The following is an 11,388-nucleotide window of genomic DNA, read 5'->3' as shown; positions in this document are numbered from 1 at the left end:
CTGGTGAGAACAAACACAGCATGTTTGCTAACAGACACATGATGACATCTGCCCTGGAGACAGAGCTGCTAATGATAGAGTTTCTCAGTGAAACGTCACCAACCTGTCTGTTGTTGCTTATTTGTATTTCACTATATTGGACCTCTTCCTGTGTGCCTGCGGAGCCTGCAAAACATACAAAGCTGAAGTTAAATTTAAACTGACACACTTTAAAAGCACAAACTGACAAGAAAAAGTGAAACAAAAAAGTGAAAGAACAGAAAATAATCAGGTCATGGACGCATGGAGGTAATAAAATGCTTCTGATGATTTACGATCCAGAGGAGAAAAAAGAGGAAGCAGGAATAAACTGTCAAAAATCGCACGAGAAAACCCCTAAAAAACCGAACCGTAGCAAAGCTGGAAACCAGGGCAGCAAAGATTTGCTGGAAAATGGGGAAAACTGTGGGAAGTCCATCCTGTTACAAAGTAAACCACACCAGACACACCTCTGCTGGGTTTTCTGACCATCACAGCTCTCTTTACAATCCTGTGGCGTCTTTAGTTTAGAAATCTCTATGAGAGGACAGCTGCTGCTGCCTGGAGCTATAGATTTGAACTGAATGCTAGAAAATGAAAGTACATGGAACCAATAACACACAAAGACTCTGTGAGGTTTGTACCAGTCAGCACAAACTGCTAAATACAACTTTCTTGATAAAAACTGAAGTTGAACGAGCAGAGAAAGGTGTTCATGTGTATATAAAACGAGTCTCAGTGAAACCAGAAGGAATCCACAGAGATTCATGTTCATGGGAAACAAATGTCTCCATAGTAACTGTTTGCATCACATCCTCCGTCACGCTGGTGGTCATAGAAACACTTCAGGTGCTTGGCTGCACAAAGGAAAGATACACAACCCTTACATGACCTTCAGACTCACAAACATGCCTGTGCTGTGTGCTCGGCTGACTCTAGATGAGCGTTTGACTCTTGCAAACGCTGAGCGAGCACAGACACGTCAAGGCCTGAAGCAAACTCTAAAACTCCCACAGCCGTCGCAAACACAAAGAACAGGAGTAGTTATGACGTTCATAAAAGAAGAAGTTCTAAGTTCCCCTCTGCTTTTAATTAAAACGAGCTTCCTCTTATAATTACCTATAATACAGCAGCAGCGCTGAACCGATGCTAACACTAATCAACAGCGTGCGTGCATTTTAAGCAAAGTGTTAAATTCACGAGTTAAAAAGGTAAAAATAAGTATCTATACTTCTGTACCCAGTGTGCATGTGCAGGCTGTGAGGTTACTGACTCAGCAGCCAGCTGACGCCTGATAACGAGCACAGGGTTAAAATCTCACAGTCCTTCTAACTTCATCTCCAGACTTCCTGTCTGCTATCGAGTGTTACTTCCCCTCCTGCTCCTCTTCTGGGTTTGCTTCACCAGCTCTGTGCAGGCTTCAGGTATGAACTTTGACTCTCGGGCATCAGTGGAGTGTGACCCTGCAGCGCTGCAAACCTTATAGAAGAGAAAGTGTTGAACCTCTGAGGAGCCACAGCTTTGCTCTTTATGTGCCCACCACTGAGTTGAGCTACATCAAAGCTCTCAAAGATTATTTGCAATCTACTCTGATTAATCACACAATCAGATCAAATCACCTGGTGGAGTTAATGTGATACTACTGTCACCAAGGTGCTGCTTAGCAACCACCATTAAATAGCAGGATGGAGGAAGAACTGCAAACCAACATGACAGGGTGAACCTGGTGTTCAGTATTACCGAAGCATCTGAGGTAAATCACCTCAGTAAGAGATGATGAGGTCACTGCCTGATGATCAGTCAGGTCTCCAGAAAACAGAAGAGTCCCTGGAGCTTTGTGTGGACAGTAGGAGGGTCTAAAGTTTCCCACTAGTGTCAAATCTCTGTTTTATTTTCTCCTGAAACAGGATCTTATATCAAACGTTCATGTTTGAGCTCTTTATTTTTATTCTTGACTCGATCATTCTCAGCAACATCATGAATCCATCAGATTCTCCTGTGTTTTCATGATCAAGGCTTCTTTCCTGGTTTCAGATATAAGAAACTTTATAAAAATAATAGTAGAGCCTGAAATATGAGGCTGATATGTTTGCTGGTATTAACGGTTTGCTGATAAAGCTGCAGACAGTATCTGTATCAGCATTATAACAGCAAATGAACTAAAAAGTGAAAAAATAAAATAAAGAAGAGACGGAGAAACAACCTTTGTCCACCAGATGTTACCAGCTGGGCAAACAGATAATTCATAATTTGTGATATAAAACTTTTCATTTTTAAACTGCATTGTCCTTTTATGTCTGAAGGTTCTCAGTCCTCCAGGTTATCATAGTCTAAGAGCTTGGAAAGAAAATCTTGAAGACGTTTCACCTCTCATCCGAGAAGCTTCTTCAGTTCTAAGGTCAAATGGTGGAGAGTCCCAGATTTAAACCTAGTGGGAGTTTCCCCCCACAGAGGGACAAAAGGACCTCCTGATGATCCTCTAATCACCTGAGCCAAGGTGTGAAACTGGGTGTGGGTCACAATCAGCCAGAGTTTTGGGTGAGCTCATTGTGAAACCTGGCCCCACCCTATCGTGTAATTTCCTGAGGTCAGATGGTCCAGGATGTGAGTGGGCGTTAAGGCGTCTGGGGAGGGAACTCAAAACTGGATTATAGATGGCAGAGAGTTGGTGTCGTAAACCACCGCCTCTGTTCAAAGATGGTCGCTCACAGTGGACATAAATGGCTTCTTTCACTCCTGTTGGAAAGGCTGTCAGCTGTGTGGCGGAGCCCCCTTGTGGCGAGAGAGCACAGTTGCACTATTGAGCACATGTTCCAGTGATCAGAGTTGGAGCTAACACATAGCAAGAGCCACCTGGCAGACTGACTCTGCAGGGGATGTCTACACACGGTGTGAGTTGTGTGCGTCGCTAAAGAACTGTGAGTAGACATGGAGCCATGCCTGGAAAGGGCAGTTTTAGTCTTTTATGCCAATTAGACATTTAGTGGATGTAGAAGTGCAATGTGTATCGACCTGTTCGCTATGTGGCTAGTTCATGCTACTAATGCTACCTGTTATGCTACATACCTGCTAGCTGTAAGCTAAACGATTTGGTGTTTGTGATATATTGTTGTTGGGTGTATTGGCAATCAATGTCATGTACTGTAAGGGTTTGGGAGTAGTGTATGAAACTCGTGCATGTAGATGTTCATATAGGAATTCCCATTTGTAGTTCTGGTTAGATTCGAAGAACGCTAATGCATCATAATTCATGACTTAGATGTTTATTACATTGAGTATTCTGTATATGTTCTGTTCACAGACCACACACCCACACCCCTCACCACTCTGTAAGCCTGCGGTTGCATTACTGTGTTGCTGTACTGTGCTGTTAAGCTGAGGAATCACAGTAAAGACGGTATAACCTTTATCTGTGCGTCCTGTGTGTTCTGACCGACACCCCAAGGTGAACACCACTGCTATTCAGCCAACGCCTATACAGTCCTGGGTTCAACCCAAATTAACATTGGTCCTTCGAGCCGGAGGGTGCTTTCCTTGGATCCTAAAGATGCAGCCTAGTTTCTTCTCCAGTGAAGATGTCTCAGAATCAATTCGCCCAAGGCGCCAAGTACAACCTCCCCCCTACCTTGCAGACTATGAGGTGAGCTTGGTGGGCCACCAACGAGACATGACATCCTACCGTCACTCGTACACAGCACAGTATGCACCCGGGCTAGAAGAGCGAAAGCAGTATGTGCCATCGGCAGTGTCTGTACAGACCTCCCGCTCGTCTAGCCCAACAAGTCAGCCTGGATGGGAACACACCGTGGATGAATGGACCGCTTCTCCGAATGATCTGCAGGATATGCGGCAGCATGTGTCCAGTAGGGATGGCCTGAACCATCAGCCTCCTTCTCCTTTCCATCGACCATGGGAAATGTCTGCGGTTTCGGGTTCGCAGTATGGTATGAATGGCAGACCTCAGCCTTACGCCCAAACACGTGAACCAGACAGAGGTGGTTACCTGTCAGAGCAACGGGACCAGAGACCACCCCCAACACATGTACCCCCTCTGTCTTCCTCCCAACGTATGCAGCCCATCAGTGTCCCCACGATTAGTTCCCATACACACAGAATAGATGCATGAACGAGTCCATGGCCGCAGCATGACAATAGGCAGGACATCCATGCTCAACAAGAATACCAAAGGCCATACTTTTTCCCACCATCAGCTCAGAGTATTCCACCCAAGGATACTACAATGATTGATACATTGGATAGGATGATGGGTGAACTACAGCTGTTAAAGGAGCAGACACTGACAGCTAGTCGGCCAACCCCGCCATTCCCCAACAGTGCACCTTCCTTTCAGTTTGAACATCCACCTATCATTCAGCAACATTTGAAGTCTCCTTGGCAGGAGCAGTTTTCTGCTAGGGCTTATCCCAGTTTCCAGAGTCAAACCCCCACCAACATCTGGAGCCAGCAGCCCGTCGCCGAGGTACCAAGACCTATCACAACATCATTGCAATATAAACCTCATCCATCCCCAGCCTACCAGCCACCACATGTAATGGCACAAGAGAAAACATAGAGGGGTCCAACTCCAAGTATTCCTGATCTCATTAAGAAGGACCCAAGCGAGTCCTGGGTTCAACCCAAATTAACAACTCCTCTTTCAAACCATCTGTCCTCTCTGTCCAAAATGTGAACATTGGCATCCTCAAAGAGTGACGTTTGACCTTTAGATGCAGATGGACTGCTGAGTCTTGTCCTGTGGAGGTGGCTCTTCTGTGTTGTGCCATGCGCTTGTGAAGTGGTTGTTTGGTCTCTCCGATGTAGAGGTCTGGACATTCCTCACTGCACTGTACAGCATACACCACATTGTTAAGTTTGTGTTTTGGCGCTTTGTCTTTCGGGTGAACCAGTTTGTGTCTGAGTGTGTTGCTGGGTCTGAAATACACCGGGATGTCATGCTTGGAGAAAACTCTCCTGAGTTTCTCTGATACACCGGCTACATAGGGGATGACAACATTGTTGCGTCTGTCCTTCTTATCCTCCCTCGCCGGTGTCTGGTCTTCTTTTCTGTGCCTCTTTGCTGACTTTAAGAACGCCCATTTAGGATAGCTGCACGTTTTGAGTGCTTCCTTTACATGTGTGTGTTCTTTGTTCCCCTTCATCACATGATAACATCCAGAAGCCTTCAGAGCTCACACACTGCTTCTCATTGAAAACAGTTGGTGGGTGCGGTTAGTTTGCCGCTGCTCTGGCTCCTTGAATGCTCGTGTCCTCTTTCACTTTCCTGCATTAACGCCTGACCCTCCTCCACATTACATCCTGCCTCGCCCTTCCTCTGCTTCCTGGAGTATGAAAGTCCTGCTGTCCACACACAGACGACTGACTGAATGTTCTGTTTGGAAAATGTTCAAACTGCTGCAGATTTCTGAAAACCTTTGAAGTTTTCAGGTAAGAAACAACAATAACAATAGAAACATAATCGCTACATAAAACGATCACTTATTGCTGAAAACAGACGTCCTTGTATTTGAATCAACCCCCACAAATGTAGCATCACTGGGAGGTCCAGGAATGACCTCTTAACAGTACAGTAGGATCAAATTAATCACTAAAGTTTGCCTGATGTAGATCTCTCAGACCCACGTCTCCCACAGACGGCGAGTATCAATCAAGGTTATTGATTTTTAATCATTGCTGATGTGAGCAGGCAGCACTGAGAGGAAGAAGAGTCACAAGTATCAGAACCAGAAGCACAAAGACAGATTCACTGATGTTATCATCAAAACTATGAAGAAACAGAAGGACTGTTCATGGACACAGGATCAAACAGGAAGTGGACACAGCTGGGGAACGAGACACAGGTCCAGGTAATCAAGACAATGTGTCATGGTCTGGGTTTGATGACCCAGAGATCATGTATTTATGACCCAGAGCTCATGTATTTCTTGTATATGTTTTTCCGTATGTTATGTTTTGGTGGTTTTCTCTCCCTTTTTTGTCCTTTCTCCCTGGGTGCTCCCGGATGTTTTGGGGTCGCTGAGGAGACTGCGACCCGGAAGTGTTCCCGCACTGGGGACTGCCGCACCTGCCGCCCATTAGCCCTCACCAGCTGCAGCTGATAGCTTCATGAGGGGCGTCTTATTTAAGAAGGTGGCGGAGCCCCAGTCGGCGCGGGATTATACTAAGTCGAACCTGTTAAGTACCGTAGATTAGTGTGTTGAGATCGGCTTCGCTACTAAAGGCTGCCTGCTGAGCTGTGTGTGTGTTTTTGTGGCACCAGGAGTCGGGAGTCAGGAACGTCGTCACGAGGGGAAATCACGGAGTGGAATCGGGTTTTTGGAGTTGTCACCTTTTCACTGCTATGGACACGTGCACTGTGTGGGATTCTTAGAGGAATCGCCACAGGAGTCACAGTGCTTGAATTGTATATAGTTGTCGTTTCTGTCCACTCACCATAAATAAATCCACCGTCCTTCACTAGAGTCTCGCGTTTGGGCCCTACTTTCTCTACAACTCCACGGTCTGCCGTCGCAGCCCGTGACACAATGAGACTGTAGAAAGAAAGAACTACAAAGTAAAACATGGACAAAAACCACTGAAGCAGGAAGACATGAACATAAAAACACTAAACATGAGAAGACTGTGTCAAAAAGGAAAACAGGAATAATGTTTGAAAACTCTGCAGGGAAGGAAACGGGAAAGAAACAAAGAAGGAAACCAGAATATCATCACACTTAACTGACACTGAAAGTGACCCAATAATCTCACAAGACATGAAAGTCACAGTTAGAACAAGTCACGCAGACAGGAAGAGGATTAGTTCTCAGTATTAATAGATACAGGAAACCAAACGTTAGCTTAACAATGAAACTCCCGGAGCTTCTGGAACAAAACCACACGACCACGACACACAACCACACAGAGTCCCACATCCTGCTTTTAGTACTTGAGTCCAGAGCGGGCCGTGTCCTCCTGAGACCAGCCTGCTCATTACGTCCTCTGTAGTGGATTCAATACTTTTGTTCTCAGGAGGACAAACGACGACAGACCCAAAGGAGTTAATGAGCAGAGACATTTGCAGTTATGAAGTGAACAGAGGTCTACCTTCAGTACGTGTTTGCTTTCTTTTCAGTCAGTTCCTGTTGTCATATATAACACGCACAGTTTACATGGGAATGGAGATTTAAATGACTTCATTATTTTGCATAAAAACCTCCCACAGAGTAAATGCACTTTAACTTTTGCTCCAAGCTTGGCTCGTCAGGTTTAGTCAGATGTGATCAAACACAGAGCTCACAGTGACGGCTGCATGTTTCTACTGAAGCAGCTCAACCACAAGATCCTCTGTGACACAACACGGCAGCATCGAGCCGGCAGCATCGAGCCGGCAGCATCGAGCCGGCAGCATCGAGCCGGCAGCCTCGGCGGCATCTTAGTGCTGATCGTGATGCACTGGAAGCAGCTCATAGTTCCACTAACAGGACAAAGACTCTACTGAAGTCAGTCACACCACAGTTAAACACAGACGTGTTACAGCTGAGTGGACTCAAATGTGTTTTTGTCTAATATCATCTGGATCTGAAGGTTTAGACCTACAAGCTCCAAAGAGGTTAGAAGTAAATACAATAAATAAAATAAAAAGAGAAAATAAATACCTGCCTTGTGCCTGTCCGTTTGTCTTCGTTTTGTTTCGGGAAAGATACTTTGACTTGATGATGAAAGTAGCAAGTATGATCATCACAACAGACAGGACACAGAAGATTATAATGAGGATGTTATCTGTCAAACAGGAAATCAGATGTCAGCAAACACAGTGAACAACATGTTTAAAATCACAGTTAGAAATAATCTCACAGTTTCTTGGTTTATTCGAGCTGTTGGTGTCGTTGTCGTCTGTGTCTCCACAGGTGGTTCTCACACGGACAGGAAGAGTTTTCTCCTCTGCAGGGTTTGCAGCCACACATCTGTAAGAGGAGTTGAAGTCCTGTTTGTGCACAGTGAGAGGCAGAGAGAGCGCAGAGCTGCTCTGGTTCAGCATCTGCTCGTCTTTGAACCACAGCAGTGTGGTCTCTCTGTCCACCCAACACAGTAAGGAGCAGCTCTCAGAGCTCACACTCACTTTCTTCACTGCAGGAGTCGGTACAGAGTCTGGAGGAGAAAAGTGATGGAGAACAAAAATTAACATCAGAAAAATGTTTTTAACTTTCTGCTTTTTGTTAGTGAACATCATCAGGACAGCAGAGCTCTGGTTATTGCTGCTTTAATGCAGTCAGTGAACATTAATATGAAACTGCTCATCTCAAATTTTACTTTTTTACCGAAGCAGCTTTGCCTGATTTTTAGCCCCGCCCCATACCAGCCTCCTTCTGATTGGCCGTCTCTCACAAAAACCTGTTTTGAATGACGTTGGCTTCTCTGATTCGATCGTGTTTTTATCACAAGAGAAATATTGCCAAGTGAAGTACTGCTTTCATCATGTTTGGATTACAGTAGTTCCTTGTTCACATTTGTAAGCAGAAACTCGCTGGAACATCTACAGCTCTCTCCCTCTGAGTTTGAGCTCCGTGGACTCAGTGGTCTAAGAAACAAATAAAAACTCATCTTTTTAAACTTGCCTTTAGTTCTTTTTTTAGTTCTTTGTGATGGCAGTTTAAGCTAGAACATAACACAGAATAGAAACACGCAGTAAAGAGACGCTGTCACAGAGTGAAGACGTGATCATCTACAAAGGAAGTCAACACGTTTCCAGACAGTCAGTCCTGGAAAGCCTCACAGAGCTGCACATGTTCACATCACTGACAGACTGCTGGGTTCTTTGCATTCAAACTTTATAAAAGCAGCACTTTGGTCAACATTTCTGAGATGAAGGAAATAAGACTGAAGGAGCTTTGACATTTGTGGCAATGTCAGATAAGGATTCCCTGAGGCAGGAGAGGCTGTGGGTGTTGAGGCTGACAGAAAAGTATAACTGGGTGTCATCTGCATAGCAACAGAGAATTCACTGATACCATTAACTGGTCCAAGGATTGATCCCTGCGGGACTCCACACAGCAGCGGTGCAGACGAAGACTCACACTGATTAATATGAATTCTGAAGTATCGCTTTGATAAAGTGAAGAAAAGCATTTGAGAGCAGCAGCGACGAGCAGCCTGATCAACAAGGCTGCAGACACGTCGAGCAGGAAACAAATGTCTTCACCTCTGAGTGCAGAAGTATCATTAGTAACTTTAATAACGCCGTGTAACTGGAATTTACTGAAGATGTTTCCTCCAACAATCTGAAGAAGCTGATGAATAACAGCTTTTAAAGGATTTTGGAAATAAACAAGTTTGGAAATCGGCCATCAAACATCTGAAACAGTGAGATTGTTTTTTCCAGCAAAGACAGCGGCTGCTTTAATAATCTGGAATGCAGTCAGATGATGATTTATCAGCCAGATGATGTCATGACAGGATGAGGTGAGCATGACGAGCTCTGCAACGTTTCACAGCGTCTGAAGATGTGGGAGTGAAAGCAGAATGAGGAGGATGAAGGAATCTGCTGATGGCGTCAAACACGAACCCCGAGCTTGTTTTCTTTAATCAAACATGAGAGGTTTTCACATCTTTGATGAGCTGGTTAGATGTGATCAATAACTCCTTTATATGGAGAATGAACACGGAGATCAGGCTTCTTCCATCTACATTCAGCTTTTCTGCACTTTGATGTGATCACTGATCCAGGGGGAAGGATTGATGATTGGGACTAATCTGACTTTGCAGTAAGGAAAGAAAAGAGCAGAAAACCCGAGTGCTCATTAAAGATGTGAGATTTAGACAACAGTGGATACAGAACTGTGTCAAAGAGCATGAATGTGTGATCGCAGGTCAGACGTGTGGAGGGAATTTAGAGATAAACCGAGAGTAAAATCCAGATCTGGTGTTTGGGGCCGGTAACATGTTGCATAAAATAAAATGATTTCTCTAATGTTAATAAATTCTGTATCAGGGCAGTTAGAGAAATCATCCATATGTAGATTAAATGATTTGATCAAATAAATATTTACAGGTCAGAGGAGATAAAAGGAGATAGAAGGAGTTAAAAGAACCAGGATTAAATGGGACACAGTTTAGTTCAGCGGTCCCCAACCCCCGGGCCTCGTACCGGTCCGTGAGTCGTTTGGTACCGGGCCGTGAGAGTTGAGGCTCAGATGTGAAATGTATGGTTTTCAGGGTTTTTATCGGTTTTCAGCGTTATTTTGTTATCGTTTTGATCGTTTACTCGGTTTTCCTGGGTCTTTTCACGTGTGTTATGAATAAATCTTCTTTTTTTCGGTACCGGTACTGGTTTTATTTGTTGTATTTATCTGCGACAGCTCAAAGGCCGGTCCGTGAAAATATTGTCGGGTATAAACCGGTCCGTGGTGCAAAAAAGGTTGGGGACCGCTGGTTTAGACCACTGGTGCTCCTCCACCATAAAGACTCCATCACAGTGCAGGTTAGTACTGAGTCTGGGTGCACAACTATGGAAAACACTGGAGTTTTTCTCTCTGCTCCTTATAATCGCAGGAACTGATAAAGAGGTGGCCGACTGAGAAAACAGGTGAAGTCTTGGTATCAGTGGTTATGCAGGTTAGCAGGCGTGACACGGTTTAGTAGTGATGGTGACAAAATATCAGTAATAACATGATTTTAGGCGACACGCTGATCTGGGCTCAGTCCTACACGAGTGAAAGGTTAGTTCAATGATTGTGGGCAGATTGAACCCCAGAGGTTTGGGTGAAGGGGTTGTTTCAAAGTTCAGGGCGCTGGAGGACAGTCTTTATTCTTGCAGCAGCCCTTCAGCCAAATGTGCAGCTGATGCAGCTGGCTGAACAAAACCAAACAGGCAGAGGACCAGCAGACTCCTCACAAGGTGCACAAAACCTTGTTCGAGGGTCTCCAACTGACTGTTTTTAAGTCATTAGAGCCAACTAGTGCTGAGGCTTTGTGGTGAATTTTCAACAGCTGCAGATCGGTCGGAGTAATATCCTCCACACAGGCGCCATAATAGCAAAAGGCACGGCCACCATGTTGGACCGTAGAGGTGCCCACAACCACACTGTGGACAGGCATGGCTTTGAGGAGATGGCAGATGATGTGGACCTCAGGGGCAGTACAGCATTTGAGGTTGGAGATGCAGCCGTCGAGGCAACAGGAGGAGCTGCAGCAGTGCTCGAGACAGAAAAGCCTGGATGCTCAGCTTGGTGTCATGCAGGTGTTTGCACTATAGCCAGGTAACTGGGAAGAGAAATGGCAAGGGAGCCCAGGAGAGGACACAGCTGACGAGTGAGGTTAGTGAGGCATCCCTGTCAGCCATTCCCCTCCTCAGTGCTGAGTGGCGCCTGGTTTAGT

The 11,388-nt window shown here is 45.2% G+C and overlaps 1 protein-coding gene across 4 annotated transcripts in view; it reads right to left on the bottom strand.

The window, feature by feature from the left end:
* The window catches only part of LOC105940875 (SLAM family member 7), a 31,137-nt gene that overhangs the window by 3,166 nt on the left and 16,583 nt on the right, over positions 1 to 11,388 (bottom strand). For 3 of the 4 annotated variants that reach the window (XM_076885303.1, XM_076885302.1, XM_076885305.1), the window contains 4 exons: positions 7,870 to 8,163; positions 7,671 to 7,794; positions 6,469 to 6,566; positions 104 to 165 (listed from right to left, as the gene is read on the bottom strand). In XM_076885303.1, the coding sequence (XP_076741418.1) occupies positions 104 to 165; positions 6,469 to 6,566; positions 7,671 to 7,794; positions 7,870 to 8,163 (578 nt within the window). The remainder of the gene's footprint in view (positions 1 to 103; positions 166 to 6,468; positions 6,567 to 7,670; positions 7,795 to 7,869; positions 8,164 to 11,388) is intronic. The other variant, XM_024802880.2, reaches the window with a different exon arrangement.

The sequence above is a fragment of the Maylandia zebra genome, linkage group LG6 (assembly GCF_041146795.1).
Source record: "Maylandia zebra isolate NMK-2024a linkage group LG6, Mzebra_GT3a, whole genome shotgun sequence".
In the NCBI taxonomy this organism is placed as follows: Eukaryota; Metazoa; Chordata; class Actinopteri; order Cichliformes; family Cichlidae; genus Maylandia; species Maylandia zebra.
This window is presented reverse-complemented; position numbering and strand designations above follow the sequence as displayed.